Genomic DNA, 26,166 nt, shown 5'->3' on the forward strand with positions numbered 1-26,166 from the left:
ATACAGAGTGAAGCTCCCTCTACACTGTTCCCATCAAACACTCCCAGGACGGTTACAGCACGGGGTTGGATACAGAGTAAAGCTCCCTCCACACTGTCCCCATCAAACACTCCCAGGACAGGTACAGCACGGGGTTAGATACAGAGTAAAGCTCCCTCTACACTGTCCCCATCAAACACTCCCAGGACAAGTACAGCACAGGGTTAGATACAGAGTAAAGCTCCCCCTTCACTGTCCCCATCAAACATTCCCAGGATATGTACAGCACGGGGTTAGATACAGAATAAAGCTCCCTCTACACTGTCCCCATCAATCACTCTCAGGACAGGTACAGCACGGGGTTAGATACAGAGTAAAGCTGTCTCTGCACTGTCCCCATCAAACATTCCCAGGACGGGTACAGCACGGGGTTAGATACAGCGTAAAGCTCCCTCTACACTTTCCCCATCAAACACACCCAGGACAGGGACAGCACGGGGTTAGATACAGAGTAAAGCTCCCTCTACACCGTCCCCATCAAACACTCCCAGGACAGGGACAGCACGGGGTTAGATACAGAGTAAAGCTCCCTCTACACTGTCCCCATCAAACACTCTCGAGGTGTTGAGATGATCTTGCATTGGGCAGTTCACAGGCTCTGGGCTCAGCAAGGCGTGTCCTCCCCCTTCGGTCCCATTAGTTGCTGGAATGTGCAGACATCAGAAGCAAGACAGGATCAGAGCTGGTTGCGTTGCGCCCCCCCCCCCCACCCCCACCCCCCCCACCCCCCGTGGATCTGCCTGCCAGCTGATGCCGAGGGATGTAACAGCGCATCCTCCAGATGCCCCCTGTGGGGCCTCGTCAGAAAGAGCAAATCCATTCCTAATCGCTCCGCGGAACAGCTCCATTCAGCCCATCGGTGTGGTCCCTGCGTTTGGAGCCCACTTGAAGTCTCAGACTCGCTCCTACTCTGACATGTCTGTCCTGGGAAGCTCCAGCTGCACTCGAGGAACAGCAGCTCATCTCTGAATTCGGGACATTCCAGCCCCCACCGCCTCAACACGGATTCAATCATTTCCACACTGCCCCCAGTTGTTGATAACCACTCTGTATTTTGCCAGTTAGAATCTTCATCTGCAGCTACCCAGCAAAAGCCAATAAAGCCTGAAAATAACAGGCCTTGGTTCAATAGGAGCTCCGTTTTCAGTTACAGAAGTCCAGTTTGTTCCAGCACCAGTCATTTCCCAAGATTTACTGCTTGGTAGAGTTCTCTGTCTAATTTTAATCTCCTTACTTAAGAAGGGATGAACTTGCATTGGAAGCAGTTCAGAGAAGGTGCACGTGGCTGGTTCCGGAGATGAAGGGGTTGTCTTAGGAGGATAGGCTGAGTGGGATTGGCCGATACTCACTGGGATTTAGGAGACAAAAGGCGATCTTACTGAAACATATTCTGATTTTGAGTTAACTTGGTGGGATAGAGACGGAGAGGATAGAACCATAGAAATCCCTGCAGTGCAGGAGACAGCCAATTGGCCCATGAAGTCTGCACCCACCCTCCGAAAGAGCTCCCTAATCTAGGCCCATCAAGTCTGCACCCATCCTCCGAAAGAGCTCCCTAATCTCGGCCCGCTCCCCCAATACCACCTAACCTGCACATTTTTTGGACTCGAGAAATTTAGCACGGCCAATCCACCTAACCTGCACATCTTTGGAGGAAACCGGAGCACCCAGGGGAACGCAGACACGGGGAGAATGTGCAAACGCCGCACAGACAGCCACCCGAGGGCGGAATTGAACCCGGGTCCCTGGCGCGGTGAGGCAGCAGTGCTAATCTCTATGCCACCCGTATTATTTCCCCATGCGGGGGGATCTAGGACGAGGGGGTACAGTTTAAAGACATCTAGGACAGCGATAAGGAGAAATTCTCTCTCTCTCGCAAAAGCTAGTCCGTGGAATTCGCTCCCCCCAGGCAGCGGCGGTGTTGGCCCATTGAATGAATTCAAGGCCGACTTCGACAGATTTTCTATCGACAAGCGAATTGAGGGCTAATGGGGGACAGACAGGAAAGTGGAGTTAAACCCACAATGAGTTCAGATTGTCGAATAGAGGATAAGGCTCGAGGGGCTGAATGGACAACCCCTGCTCCTATTTCTTTCAGATATGATCTCGCGACCCATCTTTTGTTTCTTTACTCGGCCAATTACGATCTCTTGTTTAGTCCCGCCACCTTCCCTTTTGCCATTTAAACTCTCCCGCCTTCCGCTCGGTCACACCTCCCCGGCCTATGAACTTGCTTCGGGCCTGTTCCGTCTCCTTAACCTTTCCCGCTTCCGACGAAAGGTCGGTGACCCCAACCCGTTTCCCACTCTCTCCGGATTCTTTTTTTTAATATCAATTTAGAGCACCCGATTCATTTTGTCCAATTAAGGGGGCAATTTAGCGTGGGGCCGATCCACCTACCCTGCGCATCTTCGGGTTGTGGGGGGGCGAAACCCACGCAGACACGGGGAGAATGTGCAAACTCCGCACGGACGGTGACCCAGAGCCGGGATCGAACCTGGGACCTCGGCGTCGTGAGGCAGCAGGGCTAACCCACTGCGCCACCGTGCTGCCCCACTCCCCGGATTCTGACTGACACGCTGAATATTTCCAGAATTTTCCATCATCGCTTTCAGGGAAAGGTTGGGGGGGGGGGGGCGATGGGGTTTGGTTGAGGAAGAAAATAAAATTAACCACACCGTGGGAAAGGATAAAACCCCCTTAAAGATGGGTGCCAGCTCGCTGGTCGCAAGCCGAGAAGCCATTCTCTTTTTGAAATGTTGAAAGTTGGATGTACGCCAGGAAGGGACATAAACCCTTTTACACAATATTTACACAGCTGCAGGCAGAGAAAATACTGACTGGAATGTGTAAAGACTGCTGAGGACTGCTGCTTCTGGCTTGTCACACCAGGAGCACATTGTACAAGGCAGGTTCGGAAACCAACCTTCTGCCTATTATTCCGACCAGCGTTACGGCGATCCCAGAGAGCGCGCGAACCGTACATGGAAAATGTTATGAGGAAAGATTTCAGTCCTAGCTAATGGATTGAAGATGCTACTTGACTCGCGTGGAGGTGCCGTGTCTGCAGATAAGTTGCTGACGCGGGTCAAATCCGGCCTCCTCTTCAACGGCCCCTAGGCCTGCCGCCCAGAGGTGACTGGCCTACCAGTTCTCCGCTGAGCCACGCACTTGGGAGTACATCGGCCATTCCTTCGCCGTCGCTGGGTCAAGCTCCTGGAATGTCCTTCCCCCTAACAGCACGGTGGGTGTACCTACACCACGTGGACCGCAGCGGACCGCTCACCACCACTTTCTGAAGCGGCAATTAGGGATGGGCAACAAATGCTGGGCCCGGCCAACAAAGCCCCAATCCCAGGAATGAATGAAAAAGAAAAATAGCATTGAAGCGGAGTAATATATATCCAAGGGTGTTACACCAGTAACACTCGCTGTGCACTATAATTAGGATTGTTCTCTCCAGTAACACACAGTGCGTACGATAGAATGGACATATATTCAGTAGCAATGTTCTCAGTGTGAAAAATAACAGGATTTTTCAGTCATTCCCAGTCAGTAAGTTAGCCCCGTGATCACACTTGTCCAATGTCGCGGTGCTGGACGGCACCCAGCTTGTCGGGAAAATCACTGGCTCAAATCCGAGTCGGGGAACACAAACTCCCACCGTGCTTGAGTGCAGCGGCAGAGGGGACAAAATTAGGCCCTCCCCAGCTGTGTTTGCAAATGGGACGGGCCGTAGCTGAGCGATTGTGCACACGGCGCCTTGTGGTGCATGCTGGGAAAGTGGAAGATCCCCTCCCCCACCTGGGTCGAACTCGCCAATCTGGGCTTCAGCACGGGGTGGGGGGGTGTCTGCCAAGTTTCCTGCTCCTAAGTCACTGGGCAGTCACTCCTGTTGGAGGGCGAGAGGGGTATTTAGTCCTGATTTTAACCCCCTTCCCCCGCCCACCAATTCGGCAGAAGTGGCACAGGCAGGGGTTTAAGGTGGGGGGGGGGGAGCTTCGTACCCCGGTCGACGACCAATAACCCCGGCCCCTCCCCTCGCTTAATTCCCCCCAAAACTGGTCACAGGAAGTAGGCCCAGCCCCGAGAAGCGAAGGCCAATTCTATCAGCGAAGCTCGCGTTGCGATGTCGTCACTGGGATCCGCCTGCCATTTCCGCAGCGGCCCTCTCAATCCCGAGGCCTGGCGAAATGGCGGCGGTGGGTCGTATCCCTGGCAACCTGAAGGCCCAGGGGACGTTCTATGCCAGGGCCCCACATGGATACCGTGGGCCTCCTCTGCTTCTTCCCCCCCCCCCCAGCAACTCACCCCCAAGGGCAAGCACCTCCCCCTGCACACCCTTTCTTACTCCCCAAGCTCAGGACTAATCCCCCGGCGATGTCCTGGAATTCATGTTGCTGGGGTGTTTGGCTGCGTGACCTGGTTCCTCTCCCTCGACGCAGAGCCCAGAATGTGGGAGCCGAGGAGAAGCAAACCAAAAGGAGCTTCCACAACGTGGTTCCCACCGACCACACCGGCAAACAGTCGAAAGCTTTCCCTGTAATTGGTCCCGAATCCAAAATCCTAGTCAAAGAATCCATCGCTGGTCAAAGGTGGGGAATAGAAATATTCAGTCTTCTTTCCACTGTGTGGGGGTGGGGATGGGGGTACAGTGTCTTTGTTCGTTTTGGAGGAATGTCGGAAAGGTGGCGGCCAGCCTACACACAGCAAGATCCCACAAAGAACAATGTGACCATGGCTGGGCCGTCTAGTCTTTATGATGTTGTTTGAGGAATAAAGACTGGCCCCAGGACATCGGGGAGAGCACCCCTGGCCTGTCTTACTCTCGTGGGACCTGCGCCGCTGGCAAAGCCAATACTTAGTGCCCCCTCCCTAACTGCCCTCAAACAGAGTATCTCGCTCGGCCATTTCAGAGGGGCGGTTAAGAGTCAAGCACGTTGCCGCGAGGGCGGCACGCGATGCAGTGGTTAGCACTGGGACTGCGGCGCTGAGTACCCGGGTCGGAATCCCGGCCCTGGGTCACTGTCGTGTGGAGTTTGCACATTCTCCCCGTGTCTGGGTGGGTCTCACCCCCACAACCCTAAGAGCTGGTTCGGTGGATTGGCCGCGCTAAATTGCCCCTTAGTTGGAAAAGAAACATAATTGGCTCCTCTAAATTTATTTTTAAACAAATACGTTTGTCGTGGGTCTGGAGTCACATGTCGGCCAGACCGGGTAAGGATGGCAGATCACCTGCCCTAAAGGGACCATCAGTGAACCAGATGAGTTTGCGTTGTCATAGCCACCATTACGGAGACTAGCTTTCTATTCCAGAATTGACTTCAAGTTCCACCAGTTGCCATGTTAAATGTGGACCCCACGACTTCAGAGCATTACCCCATCGTCTCCCCAACTATGGCACCCCAGGATGTGTCATGAGAGGGCAGATAAGGCTTCCGCTTACATAGAACATTACAGCGCAGTACAGGCCCTTCGGCCCTCGATTACAGTCTCATTTGAAAGACAGGCACCTCCACCAGTGCAGCACTCCCTCAGGCCAGCACTCGGTGTGTCAGCCTCGATGACGCGCTCGTGTGCCTGCAGTGGGACTTGAAGAACAGAGAGAGGGCAAAGCAAAGCACGGTGGAGGAGGAAGAACGTTGGCAAAAGCGAGAGATGAAACTCCAGATGTAAGAGGGACCAAGATCAGACGGAGCAAAGGAGTTGTTCGAGAAAGTAATTCCTCCAGACAAGCAGATGTGTGAGCTTTCCCTTGAGTCAGGAGGGAGAGAGTGGAAGGTAAATTTTCAGGCCTGTCCTGTCCATGCCAGCTCTCTAGAAGAGCGACCCTCCTAGTCCTCACTCCCTTCCCCACCTAGCCTCGCGAATCCTTCCGTTTCAAATAATAAACCGACTCCCTCTTGAAAGCCTCGGCTGAACCCGCCTCCACCACGCTCTCAGGCAGCGCATTCCCGATCCTAACCACTCGCTGTATGGGGGGGGGGAAAAAAAACAACTTTTCCTCGGGCCACCAATCGCCTTGAGTCCTTCTGCCAATGGGAAGAGTTTTGCCCTGTCCACTCCGTCCGACCCCTCGTGACGTTGAACACTCATGACAAATCTCCTCTCGAGCTCCGTTCTCTGAGGAGAGTAAGCTTCTCCCATCTATCTGCACAACTGAAGCTCCTCACCTCCCGGAACCATTCTCGTAAATCTTCTCTGCACCCTCGCCAAAGCCTTGACTGAAGAGGTGTTTATCGAGGAACGTCTGTTTCTATGAAGAATGAGTTGACGTCTATCGCCGCAGCAAGAACTCTCCATTTTCTGCTACCTTTTGCAATCATTTATTTATTGTAAATTTAGAGTACCCAATTCATTTCTTCCAATAAAGGGGCAATTTAGCGCGGCCAATCCACCTACCCTGCACATCTTTGGGTTGTGGGAGAGCAGCACGGTGGCGCAGTGGGTTAGTCCTGCAGCCTCACAGTGCCGAGGACCCGGGTTCGATCCCGGCTCTGGGTCACTGTCCGTGTGGAGTTTGCACATTCTCCCCGTGCCTGCGTGGGTCTCACCCCCACAACCCAAAGATGAGCAGGGTAGGTGGATTGGCCACGCCAAATTGCCCTTAATTGGAAAAAATTAATTGGGTACACTAAATTTATAAAAAATTTAAAAAATCTTTGGGTTGTGGGGGCGAAACCCACGCAGACACGGGGAGAATGTGCAAACACCACACGGACAGTGACCCAGAGCCGGGATCGAACCTGGGACCTCAGCGCCCTGAGGTCACAGTGCTAACCCAGTGCGCCACCGTGCTGCCCTATTGCAATCATTTATAATTACTGCCTCACTTTCTACTTACACATCACACACGGGTCTCCTCTGTCTCCATTCAATCTATTTTCCTCACTCATTCTTCTCCTCCCGGATTACAGCTCGCTGTTACTTTTAAACGGAACATCCAGCGCTCCCCTCTCTGTGACTGGCTAATCTGTCAATTGTCTCCCCTCTCCCTGCCCCCGGCCCCCACCCCTAATACTGCTTCACGGGCGCCGGGGACCCGGGTTCGATTCCCGGCTTGGGTCACTGTTTGTGCGGAGTCTCCAAGTTCTCCCCGTGTCTGCGTGGGTTTCCTCCGGGTGCTCCGGTTTCCTCCCACAAGTCCTGAAAGATGTGCTTGTTGGGTGAATTGACATTCTGAATTCTCCCTCTGTGTACCCGAACAGGCGCCGGAGTGTGGCGACTAGGGGCTTTTCACAGTAACTTCATTGCAGTGCAAGCCTACTTGTGACAATAATAAAGATTATTAATTATCAACCAAATTTGATGTTGAGATATTTGGTCAGGTGACCAAAAGCTTCGGTCGAAGAAGTTGGTTTTGAGGAGCGTCTGAAAAGGAGGAGGGTGGGGCGGAGAGGTTTGGGGACACTAGTCAGTCCTCAGCTGGAACATTGCGCACAGTTCTGAGCTCCACACTATAGGAAAAGATGTGAACACATTGGAGAGAGCGCAAGAGAGGTTTACAAGACCGGTTCCGGATGATTCAGTGGTGAGGAGAGATCGGAGAGGTTGGGACTGTTCTCCTCGGAGAGACGAAGACCGAGAGGAGATTTGATAGAGATGTTCAAAATCACGAGGGGGCTGGACGGAGTAGACGGGGAGAAACTGTTCCTGCTCAGAAAAGGATGGAGAACGAGAGGGGCACAGAGTTAAAGTGATTTGCAAAAGAAACAAATGTGATGTGAGAGAAAACTTCATCACCCAGCGAGTGGTTGGGGTCTGGAATGTGTGGCCTGGACGTGTGGGGGAGGCAGGTTCAATCGAGACTTTCCAATGGGAGTTGGGTGATTATTTGAATAGAAACAATGTACGGGGGAAAAGGCAGGGGAACGGCACTAAGTCACGATGTAAATTTTGGACAACCGGTGCAGACACGATGGGCCGAATGGCCTCCTCCTGCCCTGCAACGATCCTGTGATCCTCCGTCGGAGGATACTCCAGAGCTTGGGGCCCTGGTGGAGCGAACAAAATTCTTGGGGTGTGCAAGAGGCCAGAGGTGGAGGAGCGCCGATATCACGCAGGGTTGTGGGGCTGGAGGTTAGGGAGCTAGGGAGGGGCGAGGCCACGGGGGACTTGAAAACAAGGATTAGAATTCTAAACACAGGAGTCAGGCCAGGAAGCAATACAGGGCAGCCGGAACAGGGGGGAGTTGGATGGATGGGAATTGGTCTGAATTGTGACAGTATCCCCACCACCAGAGGGCCGGGCTGATAGACCCGCCCACCGACTGACCCTGTTGTGATTTTCCAACTCTTTCTCTTTATATTTTCTTTAGATTATAGCATCACCAATCTGACTTCATTCTATATCGCTTACGCTCAAACCTTAAACCCCTATAAATACTGACACACTCCCCGGGGACCCCCTGTAAATACTGACACATTCCCGGGGTCCCCCTGTAAATACTGACACACTCCCCGGGGACCCCCTGTAAATACTGACACATTCCCGGGGTCCCCCTGTAAATACTGACACACTCCCCGGGGACCCCCTGTAAATACTGACACACTCCCCCCGGGGACCCCCTGTAAATACTGACACACTCCCCGGGGATTCCCTGTAAATACTGACACACTCCCTCTGGGGACCCCCTGTAAATACTGACACACTCCCCGGGAGCCCCTGCAAATATTGACACACTCGCGGGGTCCCCCTGTAAATACTGACACATTCCCGGGGTCGTCCTGTAAATACTGACACACTCCCCGGGGACCACCTGTAAATACTGACACACTCCCCGGGGACCCCCTGTAAATACTGACACACTCCCCCCGGGGACCCCTTGTAAATACTGACACACTCCCCGGGGTCCCCCTGTAAATACTGACACACTCCCCGGGACTCCCTGTAAATACTGACACACTCCCCGGGGTCCCCCTGTAAATACTGACACATTCCCGGGGTCCCCCTGTAAATACTGACACATTCCTGGGGTCCCCCTGTAAATACTGACACACTCCCCGGGGACCCCCTGTAAATACTGACACACTCCCCCAGGGACCCCCTGTAAATACAGACACACTCCCCGGGGTCCCCCTGTAAATACTGACACACTCCCCGGGGACACCCTGTAAATACTGACACACTCCCCGGGAGCCCCTGCAAATATTGACACACTCGCGGGACTCCCTGTAAATAATGACACACTCCCCGGGGACACCCTGTAAACACTGACACACTCCCCGGGGTCCCCCTGTAAATACTGACACACTCCCCGGGGACCCCCTGTAAATACTGACACACTCCCCGGGGTCCCCCTGTAAATACTGACACACTCCGCGGGACTCCCTGTAAATACTGACACACTCCCCGAGGACCCCCTGTAAATACTGACACACTCCCCGGGGACACCCTGTAAATACTGACACACTTCCGGAGTCCCCCTGTAAATACTGACACACTCCGCGGGACTCCCTGTAAATACTGACACACTCCCCGAGGACCCCCTGTAAATACTGACACACTCCCCGGGGACCCCCTGTAAATACTGACACACTCCCCGAAGACCCCCTGTAAATACTGACACACTCCCCGGGGACCCCCTGTAAATACTGACACACTCCCCGGGGACCCCTGTAAATACTGACACACTCCCCGGGAGCCCCTGCAAATATTGACACACTCCCCGGGACTCCCTGTAAATACTGACACTCTCCCCGGGACCCCCTGTAAATACTGACACACTCTACGGGGCCCCCAGTAAATACAGACACACTCCCCCAGGGAACCCCTGTATATACTGACACACTCCCCAGGGACCCCCTGTAAATACTGACGCACTCCCCGGGGACCCCCTGCAAATACTGACACACTCCCCGGGGACCCCCTGTAAATACTGACACACTCCCCGGGGACTCCCTGTAAATATTGACAGACTCTCCGGGAGCCCCTGTAAATACGGACACACTCCCCGGGACTCCCTGTAAATACTGACACACTCCCCAGGAATCCCCTGTAAATACTGACACACACCCCGGAGACCCCCTGTCAATACTGACACACTCCCCGGGAGCCCCTGTAACTACTGATACACTCCCCGGGGACGCCCTGTAAATATCGACACACTGCCCGGGGACCCCCTGTAAATACTGACACACTCCCCGAGGACCCCCTGTAAATACTGACACACTCCCCGGGAACCCCCTGTAAATACTGACACACTCCCCGGGGACTCCCTGTAAATACTGACACACTCCCCGGGGACCCCCTGTAAATACTGACACACTCCCCGGGGACTCCCTGTAAATACTGACACACTCCCTGGAGACCCCCTGTAAATACTGACACACTCCCCGGGGACTCCCTGTAAACACTGACACACACCCTGGGGACCACCTGTAAATACTGACACACTCCCCGGGGACTCCCTGTAAATACTGACACACTCCCCGGGGACTCCCTGTAAATACTGACGCACTCCCCGGGGACCCCCTGTAAATACTGACACACTCCCCGGGGACCCCCTGTAAATACTGACACACTCCCCGGGGACTCCCTGTAAATATTGACACATTCCCTGGAGACCCCCTGTAAATACTGACACACTCCCTGGGGACTCCCTGTAAACACTGACACACTCCCCGGGGACCTCCTGTAAATACTGACACACTCCCCGGGGACTCCCTGTAAACACTGACACACTCCCCGGGGACTCCCTGTAAACACTGACACATTCCCCGGGGACCTCCTGTAAATACTGACACACTCCCCGGGGACCCCCTGTAAATACTGACACACTCCCCGGGGACTCCCTGTAAACACTGACACACTCGCCGGGGACTCCCTGCAAATACTGACACACTCCCCGGGGACCCCCTGTAAATACTGACACATTCCCCGGGGACCCCCTGTAAATACTGACACACTCCCCGGGGACTCCTTGTAAATACTGACACACTCCCTGGGGTTCCCTGAGGAACACCGCCAGATGTTACCATCAGTCAGTGTTATAAAACGTGGTGTTAGCCGCTGCCATTTTGCCACATCCTCGAGCTGGTGAAACTACAGAGATTTTTGGCACTCTCTGGGAACAGGCCGAGGCAGCATTTTTAGAAGGGTCAGCACGGACCTCTGTGACTGCCTTGACACGGGTTCCCTGACACCTCAAAGTATTCCACAGACTGGGTATGAGCTACAAGCTGATTATTCAGGCTAATCATCACAGTCCATATGAACAATAGCAACTTGGATTTATATAGCGCCTAAACCTATTATAATGCCCGTGGTTTTGTCGAATCGAGTCACGTACGGCGATATTAGGTCAGGTGACCCAAAGGCCTGGACATAGAGGTTGGATTTAAGAAGCGTCTTAAAGGGAGGGGCAGAGGGGGATGAGGAGAGAGGAGGTCGAGAGTCGGAGGGGTTTAGAGTGGGAATTCCAGAGATTGGGAACCAGGCAGCTGAAGGTATGGCCACCAGTAACGAAATGATGAAAATCGGGGATGGTGAAGACTCCAGAATTGGAGGGGGCGCAGATACCCCAAAGGGTCGTGGGGGCCGCAGGGATTTAGAGGTCGGGGGTACCAAGACCACTCACAGAAGGAAAAGAAAACATAAAGACCATCTTTCTGGGTTTTTTTATTTAAATTTAGAGTACCCAATTCATGTTTTCCAATTAAGGGGCAATTTAGCGAGGCCAACCCACCTACCCTGCGCAGCTTTGGGTTGTGGGGGCGAAAGCCACGTAAACACGGGGAGAATGTGCAAACTCCACATGGACAGAGCCGGGATCGAACCTGGGACCTCGGTGCCGCGAGGCCGCAGTGCTAACCACTGCGCCACCGTGCTGCCCTAGACCACCATTGTTATTTCCCCTTTTTACTGTGGGCTGTTTTTTTTAAAAAAACCTTCCGGGAGGGATTGGGAGTTTTAAAATTAGCGTTGCCAGACGGGAAGCCAGACGGTCAGCGAGCAAAGGGCGATGGGTGAAATGGACTTGGTGCGATTGGTCAGAGACAGCAGCAGGTTGGAGACGAATGCAAGGGTCTGGGGTAAGAGGAAGGCCAGGGGAACACCGAGGTGACAAAGGTGGAGGACGAAGCAGGGGTCAAGGGGGAGAGTAAACGCTAACGATTTCACACATGCTATCCAACATCTTACTCGAATAACAACCCCCAAATATCCTTCCGTCCTTTGACCCCCCCCCCCTCCGAGCGCAACTTCCTGTTGCGATTGGCTGCAAATAAAAATAATTTGATTTCTGGAAGTTGCACCTTAACCCAATCAAGGAATTTGCCACTGATCTGCTGTCGTCCACAGTGACAATGGACGGGCTAACAAATCAGTCAGGTGCTTGGAAAAAGGATCACAATTTCCCCTCCCTCTACCCCAGACACTTAACTCAACAAGGAGGGGGAGGGTTTCCATTATTATTTCATGGGAGGGGGGGGGAGCATCGCTGGGACAATCAGCATTTATTGGCCGCCCCCAACTGCCCTCGAACGGAGAGGTTCGCTCGGCCTTTCCAGAGGGGCATTTAATGTTCGACCACATTTGCTGGGGGGGGGGGGGTCTGGAGTCACATGTTGGCCAGACCGGGTAAGGATGGCAGATTTCCTTCCCTAAAGGGGGACATCAGTGATGAGTTTTTAATGACAATCGATCACGGACGCCATTACTGAGACTAGATGTTAACATCAGATTTTTCTTTTTAAAAACGGAATTGAATTTATCCGCCGAATTTTTATTCCACCAGCTGCGCTAACAGGATTTGAACCTGTGCCCCCCCCCCTCCCCCGCCTCCAGAGCGATACACTGGGCCGCTGGATTATTGATCCAGTGACATTATCACTACACCCACCATGGTCAGCATGAAGCCACGCAAGTCTTACCAAGGGACTGGTTGGTTCTTTACGAGAAGTCCTTGAAGAAAGTCCCACTCTACGCTAACACATTTGAGTTCATTGTTGTATTGGGATGCCATCTTTAACATTCAGTCACCTTCCCAGAGCCACCTGGCTTTACAGCATCCCTACAGGGTTTCTGATTGGCTGGCTTCTTGAGATGACCTTGACCTCCTAAGGAGAGAGGCAAGAGAAGAAGATGAGGTTGGATTTGACACAATCAATCTGGTTTTCTCTTGTTTATTGCACAGTGCCGGCTTATAATTCACTACTCGCCAAGAATGACCGCTTACGGCAGTGAGCAATCTATCTGCCCGTAATAGCTTTGGGTTGGTGGTTCAAAATTATGATCAGAATCATGGTTGGTGTGTAGATTGCCCAGTGTGGGAGTGAGACACAGGACAGGAGGTCTTATCTTCGATATTTGGCATGTGCTGGATTGGTTAATCTCAACTGGCACAATTGGTCTCGGAACCTGAAGTTTTTTTTTAGTCTTGGAATCTCTACAAGCCATTTGGCCCATCGAGTCTGCACTGACCCTCCAAACGAGCACTCTACCTAAGCCCACTCCCCCGCCCTATCCCCGTAACTCCACCTAACCTGTGATCTTTGGACACTAAGGGGCAATTTAGCACGGCTAACCCACCTAACCTGTGATCTTTGGACACTAAGGGGCAATTTAGCACGGCCAACCCACCTAACCTGTGATCTTTGGACACTAAGGGGCAATTTAGCACGGCTAACCCACCTAACCTGCACATCTTTGGACACTAAGGGGCAATTTAGCACGGCCAACCCACCTAACCTGCACATCTTTGGACACCAAGGGGCTATTTAGCATGGCCAATCTACCCAACCTGTACATCTTTGGACTGTGGGAGGAAACTGGGAGGAGACCCATCCAGACACGGGGAAAACGTACACACCCCACACTGTCACCCGAGGCTGGAATCGAACCCGGGTCCCTTGCGCTCTGAGGCAGTAGTGTTGACCACTTTGCCACCCTGATGTTCAGAGGGACTTGGGAGTTACTCATACGAGGGACACAGAAAGTTCACATGTAGGCACAGCAATCAATTAGAGAGACAAACAGCCCTTATCGCAGCCCAAGGATAGGGAAGTCTAGGAAGCATGGGAGGACATACAGTTTTACCACAGCAGAAAGAATGAGGGGACGGGTGAAGGAACCGGGAGTGGGGTGGGTGAGGGTGAAGGAGAGTTCCTACATAGGGACGTCCCTCCGAGCCCTGGTCTCGACCTCACCCCCATCCCCCGACCAAACACTCAAGAAGTGGTCATAGCCGCGCTCCGAATGTGGTATTAAATAAGACAACACTTATGCCACCATGGCCCCCATCTGTAACAACCATAGGTTCACGCACGCAACAATGGACGCCATCTTCAAAAGGTGGAGACAGGGCAAGGGGACACTGACGGTTACCAACATGTACACAGATGGCAGATTAACGACTCTGGAAGGTTCCAACTACCCAAAGGAACGAAATGAGGTATAAACTGGTCAAAAACTTCCTCCGTGGGGAAATGGTGATGTATCGCCAGACACCGGGGCACTCGCGAGTTGAGGAACTGTCGGACGTGGGCGGCCTAGGAAAGGGGAACGGTGGGGACCTGTACGGACGACGGTTGGAAGAGGTACACTCCCCCTGGATGAGATGAGGGGAAAACGGGAGGAAGAACTGGGCATAGAAGTGGGGCGACTCTGGACCGAAGCACTACACGGGGTGAACTTCACCTCCACGTGTGCAGGGCTGAGCCTTACGCAGCTCAAGGTGGTGAAGAGAGAGAACCTGACCAGAACCCGAATGAACAGGTTCTTCCCAGAGGTGGAGGACAAATGCGAACAGTGCCAGGGAGGCCCGGCCAACCACACCCACATGTTCTGGGCCTGCCCCATACTCGTCGGGTTCTGGATGACCTCCCTTGAGGCAACGCCCAAGGTTGTGGGGATGAGTGTGGAGCTAGGCCCAAAAGTGGTGGTCTTTGGGGTCTCAGATCAACCCGAACTCTTTATGGGGAGGGGGGGTTGCCGACACCCTAGCATTTGCCTCCCTAATCGCCCGCCAAAGAGTCCTGGTCGGCCGGCAGCACCCCCCAAAGCTGCAGACTGGGTCTCCGACCTAGCGGAATTCCTCCAGCTGGAGAAGATGAAATTCGCCCTCCGGGGGTCGGAAGGGGGGGCGGCCACAGGTCGCGGGGGCCGCTCACCAACTTATTCCGTGGCCTGTTCGTAGCCAGCACCCGGTCGAGCGGAGAAGGGGGGAGGGGGCAGTGTCACAGACGAGCAACAGAACGGAAGGGAAGGGAAGGGGGCAGGGGGTGGAAATGCCCAGAGAGAAGGGACACAAGGGGCATTGCCTCAGGGAACAGGCCCAAGGCCACGCGGAGAACCAGGGGGAGCAGCAATACACCGGGTAATACACACTGAGGCCAACTCCAGGCAGCGCAACTGAGGCAGAACAGCCCAATGGGGCCCACAGCCTGAAATGTATAACATGAAAATGTGAAAAACAAAATAGGGAAGTATTAAGTCTTGCTGAAAAGAGGGACAGGCCGTTGAATCGTCTCGCACTCATCAGGACAGATTTGCTAATTTTCAAAGGGAGTACCAATTTAAACTGCATGAGAAATGGTGTTGAGTGGCTGGCAAGTGGACTCGGATTGAGGAATTGCCATGGAGAATGCACCAGGGAACAGTTAACAGCAAAGCTTTTGTTTAAGCCAGGTAGGTCAACTCTGACGGCCAAGGCATTTCCATGGGGAATGAACCAGGGAATGGCTGTTCCCCAAGTGTGGACAGCCTCCTTTTGTTTGCAAAGAGCAGGACCCGGGTGCGAATATATGTAGCTTCCAGCATGTGTAAATGAGCAAGTGTAATTCTTAGCACAATCAAGATTGTTTCGCACGTGTTGTTCCATCTGGCCTGCACAATGTGAATTGGCCAAGTGGCTCAAGAGAGAGTTGCTCCAGCCAAGTCGGAGCAGATTTTCCACATACACTGCGAAGGATTCCATCACCTTTCTGAAGACCACACGGGTCTTGCATATCAATAGAAAAGCCATGTCCATGTGCTCATTCAATATTGCTGAACTCACGAGATCCACAACTCTCACAGTCGAGATCAGCTTTAATGACGCCATGTATAAATAGTGTTGCCATCGCCCCCCCCCCCCCCAAAGCCCCCCCCCCTCACACACATTCTCGGCAGCACCTTTGTTGGCTCCAACGAGAAACAGGTCATCAACGGAATGACCCCTAACCTCCTACCCCTTGCATACTTCCCAAACGTAGTTGATACCTTTACTATATTTGAAACTGCAAGCTGTATGTCAGAATTTCCTTCTGCACTTTAATGGGCTCCCCCCTCCCCCCCCGGCGCTCAGATTCACCTCTGAAATGGAACAGCCCAATGAGCTCCCTTTCCGTGACGTGCTGGTTGACACATCTGCCTGCCAGTGCTCCATTGCTGTGAACCTGGAGTCCAGCTTTCCCTGGTCAATATACACATTGGGATTCCTACAGTTCCGTGCTCGATAGAATTAGCCTCATCGACAACTTCGTAAAGAGCCAATTGTTCACCCACATGACCATTGCCCTTTGCAAACAGAAATAAGATGTCCACGCATTGCATTCTTCTTCAACTAAACAAAAGCTTGAAGGGCAGCCGTTCCCCGGATCGTTCCCCGTGGCAACGTATTGACCAGTCAGCGTCGACTTACCTGGTTTGAATTTGAACAGAAGCTTGGCAGTTGACTGCGCCCTGGTGCAGTTTCCATGGCAACGCCTCGACCAATCAGGGTCCGCTTGCCAGCCAATCAGCACCCTATTCTCATGCAGAATAAATGATTGTTGCCTTTGAGATTTGGTATTCTTGCGAATCCTTCCTGACGGGTGCAAGTCGAAAAGTTTTGACAGCCTGTCTCTTTCTCCGGCGATACTTAAATCGTACAGGGCTTTGGTAAGAACACGCCGGGAATACGGTGGGCAGTTTTATTCTCCATATTTAAGGGAGGATACATTTGCACGGGAGGCAGAGCAGCAAAGGCTCACTGGATTGGTTCCAGGGCTGAGAGGATTGTCCAATGATAGGAACAAAGAACAGTACAGCACAGGAACAGGCCCTTCGGCCCTCCACGCCTGCACCGACCATGCTGCCCGTCTAAACTAAAATCTTCTACACTTCCTGGGTCCGTAATTCCTCTATTCCCATCGTATTCATGTATTTGTCAAGATGTCCCTTAAACGTCACTATCGTCCCTGCTTCCACCACCTCCTCCGGTAGCGAGTTCCAGGCACCCACTACCCTCTGTGTAAAAAAACTTGCCTTGTACATCTCCTCTAAACCTTGCCCCTCGCACCGTAAACCTATGCCCCCTAGTAATTGACCCCTCTACCCCGGGAAAAAGCCTCTGACTATCCACTCTGTCTATGCCCCTCATAATTTTGTAGACCTCTATCAGGTCGCCCCTCAACCTCTGTCGTTCCAGTAAGAACAAACCGAGTTTATTCAATCGCTCCTCATAGCTTATGCCCTCCATACCAGGCAACATTCTGGTAAATCTCTTCTGCACCCTCTCTAAAGCCTCCACATCCTTCTGGTAGTGTGGCGACCAGAATTGAACACTATACTCCAAGTGTGGCCTAACTAAGGTCCTCTCCAGCTGCAACATGACTTGCCACTCGGGAGATTGCTTCCCCCTGGCTGGGGAATCTAGATCATGGAGGCACAGTCTCAGGAAGAAGGGACGATCATTTCGGACTGAGATGAGGAGGCATTTCTTCACTCAAAGGGTTGTGAATCTTTGAAATTCTCTACTTCAGTGGCGTTATACATGCTCCATCATTGAATATATGGGATGGACAGATTTTGGTATTTCAGGGAATTAAGGGGAATTGTGAGTGGGCAGGTTAAGGTAGGAGATCAGCTATGATGGTACTGAATGATTGAGTAGGCCCAAAGGCCTGTATGGTCAATTCCTGCGCCATTAAAAATAAAGCCTTGGGTTTGGTGGGGAGGGCTAGGTTGGCGAAAGTGCTGCCTGAATCGAAACACTCCTGACTATTCATGTCCTGCTGCACATGAATGAAGGTCATAGATTTCATAGAATTTACAGTGCAGAAGGAGGCCATTTGGCCCATCGAGTCTGCACCGGCCCTTGGAAAGAGCACCCTACCCAAGCCCACACCACCCTATCCCCATAACCCAGTAACCCCACCCAACACTAAGGGCAATTTTTTGACACTAAGGGCAATTTTGGACACTAAGGGCAATTTATCATGGCCAATCCACCTAACCTGCACATCTTTGGACTGTGGGAGGAAACTGGAGCACCCGGAGGAAACCCACGCACACACGGGGAGAACGTGCAGACTCCACACAGACAATGACCCAGCCGGGAATCGAACTTGGGATCCTGGAGCTGTGAAGCAATTGCGCTAACCACTGTGCTACCGTGCTGCCCGCTTGTGATCTCCTTCACAGCCAAGCTAACGGTTATCAACCTTGCCTGCCCTCATGCAACCACTGGCCCATTGGACATGTTGCTGGAGGGAGCCCACCGCCCGTGGAGGGTGCCCAACGCCCTTGGAAGAAAGCATTGGCAAGGGCGGCATGTGGCGCAGTGGATAGCACTGGGACTGTGGCGCTGAGGACCCGGGTTCGAATCCCGGCCCTGGGTCACTGTCCGCGTGGAGTTTGCACATTCTCCCCGTGTTTGCGTGGGTTTCACCCCCACAACCCAAAGATGTGCAGGGTAGGTGGATTGGCCACGCTAAATTGCCCCTTAATTGAAAAAAATAATTGGGTACTCTAAATTTATTTTAAAAAAAGAAAGCATTGGCAAATCCTAATGTGGTTTACTTCCAGAGGGAGAGAATCTACAAAACAAATAGAGAAGTTGGCCTGAATGTGTACCGAGCTGGTTAAGGCTACAGTTGAGAGCGTAGTGGACAAGGGCAGCAGACACATGGGCAACACCACCACCTGGAGGTTTCCCTCCGAGCCACTCACCACCCTGACTTGGAAATATATCGGCCGTCCCTTCACTGTCGCTGGGTCAAAATCCTGGAGCTCCCTCCCTGACAGCACTGTGGGTGTACCTACACCACCGGGACTGCAGCGGCTCAAGAAGGCGACTCATCATCACCTTCTCAAGGGGCAATTAGGGATGGAGATTAAATGCCCGGCCTATCCAGCGACGCCCACATCCTGAATGAATGAAACAATAAAAAATTCTTGTCGCCACATTCTAAACAGGTTATAGAGACACTGAAGAGGGTGAAGAAGAGATATTCAAGGAGTTTATACAAAGACTTACAGAAATGCGGGTTTACACCCTTCGTGAAGGACTGAACAGGCGGAGATTCTTTTGCCAAAGAAAGAGGAAGCTGAGGGGCGACGTAATCTTTAAAATGATGAAAGGTTCGGATAAGAGAGGGCACAGCAAGAGTGTTTCCACCCACGGAATAGTGCAAGATTAAAGACCATCCGACGTAAACCAAGGAATCAGAAGGAGTTTCTTTATCCAGAGAGAGGTTACGAGAATGGACGAGACGGTAGCACAGTGGGTAGCACTGTTGCGTCACAGCTCCAGGGTCCCAGGTTTGAATCCCGGCTTGGGTCACTGTCTGTGCAGAGTCTGCACATCCTCCCCGTGTCTGCGTGGGTTTCCTCCGGGTGCTCCGGTTTCCTCCCACAGTCCAAAGACGTGCAGGTTAGGTGGATTGGCCGTGCTAAATTGCCCTTAAGTTGTCCATAAAGGATAGGTGGGGTTACTGTGTTACGGGATAGGGTGGAGGTGTGTGCTTAAGTAGGGTGCTCTTTCCAAGGGCCGGTGAATGGGCAGGCACTCTTTCCCAGAATGGAGGGGGGGGCGGGTCAGTCACCAGGGGGCATCGGTTTTAGGTCCGGGGGGCCAAGTTTAGAGGACATGTGCGAGGCAGGGTTTTTTTTCCGCAGAGGGCGGTGAGTGCCTGGAACGCGTTGCCAGGGGAGGTTGTGGAGGCAGATACATTAACGGCGTTCAAAAGGCATCCCGACAAATCCATGGGTAGGATGGGCATAGAGGGATAAAGCACCAGGAAGTGCTGAGGGTTTTGGCCAAGGTTAGTAACATGACCGGTACAGGCTTAGAGGGCCGAAGGGCCTGTTCCTGTGCTGTGTTGTTCTTTGTTCTTATGAATGCCCATAAATATTCCACTATGACTGGCTGAGGAAAAGCAGTGCAGGTGGGCGGTTGCCACAGAAACAGCTGTAGTCTAGTCGATGCTACGACCCCTTCTGACTAGAGGCCATGGGTCGAGAATCTGCCTTAATCCAGGAACAAGAGAAGGGTGAATAATGTACCAGCACCTCTCGCTGCAGGAGGGGAAACTAAAAAGGTCAAGACTTGTTTGTCGGCGGATGCTGGCTGAGGTGTAAGAGGTTTTACCTCAAAAGACGAGTAGCACAGCGAGAACCCATGCTCCTTCTACACAAGGCCATTTCCTTTTTCAACCCAACTCTATTCCTGCGCCTTGTGACCCGGAATACGTCAATCCGAGCCAACATCGAAACTTGAGCCTTGACCCCACTCCCTGCCCCTTGTCCTGTCATACCTGGTGGATGGAAAGAGAGAGACAGAGTGAGAGACAGAGACAGAGAGTGAGAGACAGAGAGAGAAAGAGAGGGAGAGAGAGAGAGAGAGGGAGGGCAAAGGAATGATTGAGGAAAGAAAGAATGGAAAAGCAAAGTCCCAGAGTGCCACACATAATGGATTATGTACGAAGGAAATTCACTGTCATAATGTAGGCGGGCACAGTAGCCACACGGTACACAGCAGATCCCAGAAAACAGCAATGAGATGAACGAAGAGTTAATCACCCCCGGCAGGATCGTTTACATACTCCAGGTGAGAACCCTTGTGAAGGTACGCGGGAGAGTCCCGTGACGTCAATGAAGGCCAGGGCTGGCCCGTTCTATGTTCCGCTTCAGATTGTGGCCTGGGCGCACACTGCCCCGAGCGTGTCGACCAGAGGCTCCCCCCCCCCCCCCCCAACACACACCAATTATTCCAGGCCACCTGCTCTCCGTCGGTTTGGCAACCGTGTGCTGCTTCATCCCCAAATCCGGGGCGATCCAACAGCCCTAACACCCATGCCCTCGCTGTCAGCCATGGCCCACAGGGTAACACTTTTGCCTTAGCAACCAGAAGGTTGTGGAGGGGCGGGGAGAGGGGTGGCGGGGTGGGGAGAGGGGGGTGCCTTCGGATGCCATGTACAATCTATCCCGCGGCTCAAGAGAACGGGGTGATCACCTCTGGCTAATATTTAAGGCTAGTGTGGAGCTTAAATATCAGTCTGGGCCTAGTGGGCCTGAGGCCTGTTTCTGGGCCTCGAGTTCCTTGTATTACGAGACCCGATCTGTTGTCGGCATTGGATGCGAGTAGACTGGTGCAGACGTATTGCTTAACATATGATGTCCTCTGTAATCCAGTGTCAGAAACTAAGATGGGAATGCAGCAAAGCCAGCCTCGCTGAATTGATTTGCCTTCAGGTGCAACATCAGGCGGCCCAGCTACACTATCATGACTCTTAACAATACAATTACTCCAAAGGGCTAATGATGCTTCTGTACCAGGCAGGCATGGCTCTTGCCCCTGTGCCCTCTCCTGCTAAGGGCGCAGCTAATTCCCCACAGCATTAACCTGCTCATCACAGCTTGGATAATACGCAGCGTTGCCACGGCGCCGAGGACACAGGCCGCCAACCCTTCAGGATTGCCCTGGCGCCGACAACAATCATAGCTTAATCCCCGAGACAGGCAAAACCCAGGAGAGGGGAATTAAACAACACGGGCCTTTTTCACTTTCCCCAAACAATCTTGCTTCTGTAATGACCATGGCTGACAGCCAACTGGGAGGAGTCGGCCATTTGGCCCCTCGAGCCTATTCTGCCATTCAATAGCACCCCTTGTGGCCTCGACTCCACTTTCCTCCCTGCCTCCCCACCATTTTGTTTTCCTTTTTATTTTTTTAAATATAAATTTAGAGTACCCAAATTTTTTTTTCCCAATTAAGGGGCAATTTGGCCTGGCCAATCCACCTAGCCTGCACATCTTTGGGTTGTGGGGGTGAGACCCACGCAGACACGGGGAGAACGTGCAAACTCCACACGGACAGGGCCGGGATTCGAACCCGGGTCCTCAGCGGCGTGAGGCAGCAGTGCTAGCCACTGTACCGCCCTTCTGCCTCCCCACCATGACCCTCAAACTCCCTCGATGATCAAAAATCTGTCTAACTCAGCCTTGAATGCATTTGATGACCCTGCCGCTCCCCCCCCCCCCCCAACTGCTCTCTGGGGGGGCGCGGTGGGGAGGATTCCAAAGACTAAAGCCCTTCTTGAGAGAAGTAAATGTCGCCTCATCTTGGCCTTCTGTGGGAGATGCCTTTTTCCAAAAAAATGTGCCCCCCCACCCCCCCACCCCCGATTGCCCCACATGGGGAAACATCCTTCCAGCATCCACCCTGTCAAGCCCCTCCCCCCCCTTCAGAATCTTGGGCGAAATTCTCCGTAATCGGCGCGCTGTCCGCCGACCGGCGCCAAAAACGGCGCAAATCAGTCCGGCATCGCGCCGCCCCAAAGGTGCGGAATCCTCCGCATCGAGGGCCGAACCCTAACCTTGAGGGGCTAGGCCCGCGCCGGACTGATTTCCGCCCCGGCAGCTGGCGGGAAAGGCCTTTGGTGCCCCGCCTGCTGGCGCGGAAATGACATTGCTGGGCGGCGCATGCGCGGGAGCGTCAGCGGCCGCTCACGGCATCCCTGCGCATGCGCAGTGGAGGGGGTCTCTTCCACCTCCGCCATGGTGGAGACCATGGTGAAGGCGGAAGGAAAAGAGTGCCCCCACGGTACAAGCCCGCCCGCAGATCAGTGGGCCCCGATCGCAGGCCAGGCTACCGTGGGGGCACCCCCCCCCCCCCCCCCGGGGCCAGATCGCCCCACGCCCCCTCCCCCAGGACCCCGGAGCCCGCCCGCGCGCCTTGTCCCACCGGTAAGAGAGGCGGTTTAATCCACGTCGGCGGGACAGGCATTCTAGCAGCGGGACTTCGGCCCATCCGGGCCGGAGAATCGCCGGGGGGGGGGGGGCGCCAGCCGGCGCGGCGCAATTCCCACCCCCGAGTATCCGGTGCCGGAGAATTCGGATACCGGCGGGGGCGGGATTCACGTCAGCCCCCGGTGATTCTTCGACCCAGCGGGGGGGGTCGGAGAATCTCGCCCCTTATCTGTCTCAACAAGAGCACCGCTCTTTCTTCTAAATTCCAGAGGGTAAAGGCCCGATTAGCCGCAGGAAGACAAGAGCCGTCACGAGGATTGGCTAGTGTGTGTGTGTGTGTGTGTGTGCGTGTGGGGGCAGGGGGGGGGGGGTCCCAATGCCGGGAGGTCAAGGTTGATGATGAGGGACTGAACTCTCCTGGAATACATCCAATCATGATTGGCAACCCCACCAAAGGCCCTCGAATAAACTGGCCCAGGTAACTCATTGGAAAGGGTGCAGAGGAGATTTACCAGCATGTTGCCTGGTATGGAGGGACGATCTTATGAGGTAAGGCTGAGGGACTCGAGGCTGTTTGCGTTAGAGAGAAGAAGGTTAACAGGTGACTTAATTGAGGCATACAAGATGATCAGAGGATTGGACAGGGTGGACAGTGAGAGCCCTTTTCCTCGGATGGTGATGTCCAGCACGAGGGGACATAGCTTTAAATTGAGGGGAGATAGATATAGGACAGATGTCAGAGGTAGGTTCTTTACTCAGAGAGTAGTGAAGGCGTGGAATGCCCTGCCTGCAACAGTAGTGGACTCGCCAACACTAAGGGCATTCAAATGGTCATTGGATAGACATATGGACAATAAGGGAATAGTGTAGATGGCGTTTAGAGTGGTTTCACAGGTCGGCGCGACATCGAGGGCCGAAGGGCCTGTCCTGCGCTGTAATATGTTCTATGTTCCTGCAGGCCTCGGTAACAGGCGCTACATTTGTGCCACACCGCTCAATGTCAAAAAGTTGCCAAGGATTCTTTTAAATTAGATCTCTGGATGTGACACCTTAGATCTCTGGATGTGGCTTGTTGGGACAAGGGTCTAAACGTAAGAGTGAAATTGGAATCCAGGCCAAACCATGTTGGGAGGAGAGATTTTCTTCCTTGAGGATCATTAAATCAATCTCTGGATACACTCTCTGGAATTGAATCCACCAGGTTGCCGTGGAGAATTTGAACACACAACTGCTGGGTTGCAAGTTCGACACCAGTACCGCTAAAAGATTTGCATTTGTATAACACCCTTCGCAAACTCAAGACTTCCCAATGTAATTCACACCCAACAAAATACTTTTGAAGTGTAGTCACTGCTGTGACGTCGGAACGGCAGCAGCCATTTGGAGCAACCTCCCACCGACAACAATGTGATCATCCCTACAGTACAGGAGGAGGCCATTCGGCCCATCGAGTCTGCACCGACCCTCTGAAAGAGCACCCTAACCTCCGCCCACTCCCCCGCCCTAGCCCCGTAATCCCACCTAACCTTTTGGACACGAAGAGCAATTCATCATGGCCAGTCCATCTAACCCGCATATCTTTGGACTGTGGGGGGAAACCGGAGCACCCGGAGGAAACCCGCGCACACGCGGGGAGAATGTGCAAACACTTTAGGGCAGCACGGTAGCATTGTGGTTAGCACAATTGCTTCACAGCTCCAAGGTTTGATTCCGGCTTGGGTCACTGTCTGTGCGGAGTCTGCACGTTCTCCCCGTGTGTGCGTGGGTTTCCTCCGGGTGCTCCGGTTTCCTCCCACAGTCCAAAGATGTGCAGGTTAAGTGGATTGGCCATTCTAAATTGCCCTTAGTGTCCAAAATTGCCCTTGGTGTTGGGTGGGGTTACTGGGTTATGGGGATAGGGTGGAGGTGTGGATCTTGGGTAGAGTGCTCTTTCCAAGAGCTGGTGCAGACTCGAGGGGCTGAATGGCCTCCTTCTGCACTGTAAATTCTATGAAAACCACACAGCCAATCACAAGGTCAGAATTAAACCCGGGTCCCTGCCGCTGTGAGGCAGCAATGCTAACCACCCATAATGAGCAGATCATCTGTTTTTGTGATGTCGATTGAGGGGTAACTACTGGCCAGGTCATCAGGGAGAACTCTCTCCTCGCCCACCCCTCTTGCTCTTTTTCGGAAGAGTGGCCGTAGGATCTTTTGCATCCGCGAGAGAGGGCAGGAGCGGTCTGGGATTAATGCCTCATCTGAACGGCAGCACCTCTGACCCTACAGCCCTGCGCTGAGCTCTGTTGCCAACTGAATTGGGGAGAAATGTTTTCTGTCGGGGGGTTGGTGAGTCTCGGGAACTCTCTTCCTCATGAGGCAGTGGAAGCAGGGTCTTTGAATATTTTTACGGGTCCTTCTGCCTATGTAATTGTTTTATCAACTTCTGTTGAGTTTTCTGAGCACAAGCAAGCATTGGGCCTGCAGGCTGCAGGCAGTGAGAGCAATACCCGTTTTACTACAGCTCCTGTGTTCATAGTTATTACCATCCATGTCAAATTTCGTTATTTATTTATATATATATATATAAATTTAAAGTTCCTTCTTTAATAAAAACGCATTTGACTATCTTCTCTGTGGGCTTACGTTACCACACAGAGCAAGGTCGATTGTTGGTTAACAATGGTGGTGAAAGTTTATCGGGGGTGGGGCAGGTTGAGGCCACAATCAGATGGGCTGTGACCTTATTGAATGGCGGTGCTGGCTCGATGGGCCGAGTGGCCTACTCCTGCTTCTAATTCGTATGAATTGGAAGTGTAATGGCGGTTTTCAAGCAGGCAAATTCAGTTGCCATCTGCTGCCACTAAGTGTCCATAAATAGGTGCCAAGTCGAAGGACCCCTGTTACTAATTTCAGTTCATTGGGAACATGGTAGACGTGCCAGCAGAAACACACAAACACAATGGGCAGGAAATGATCAGATGGCCCCTGTAGCCTGTCCCACACAGTTGTGATATTCTATGAAGCAACAGACAGGCCTTGTCCACCCAGAGTCGCTGGGTTAGCGTTGGGCAAAAGAGAAAATCCCAGATCGATTAGCGGAGCAAATCTCAAAACTTTTTCTCCCATCGCTTTAGGCCAGAGAGGAGGAATTCTGCAGCCAGTAGCTCCCCTCTGTGTGGGTTTCCTCCGGGTGCTCCGGTTTCCTCCGGGTGC

General features: G+C 53.0%; 1 protein-coding gene across 1 annotated transcript in view; it reads right to left on the reverse strand.

Moving 5' to 3' along the window:
- LOC140402239 (neuronal PAS domain-containing protein 1) overlaps nt 1–13,092 on the reverse strand; it is a 196,218-nt gene extending 183,126 nt beyond the window's left edge. Inside the window, exon 1 of the mRNA XM_072489868.1 lies at nt 12,912–13,092. Coding sequence (XP_072345969.1) covers nt 12,912–13,012 — 101 coding nt within the window. The 5' untranslated portion in view covers nt 13,013–13,092. The remainder of the gene's footprint in view (nt 1–12,911) is intronic.
- Nucleotides 13,093–26,166: the final 13,074 nt, after the last annotated feature.

The sequence above is a fragment of the Scyliorhinus torazame genome, chromosome 25 (assembly GCF_047496885.1).
Source record: "Scyliorhinus torazame isolate Kashiwa2021f chromosome 25, sScyTor2.1, whole genome shotgun sequence".
Classification (NCBI taxonomy): Eukaryota; Metazoa; Chordata; class Chondrichthyes; order Carcharhiniformes; family Scyliorhinidae; genus Scyliorhinus; species Scyliorhinus torazame.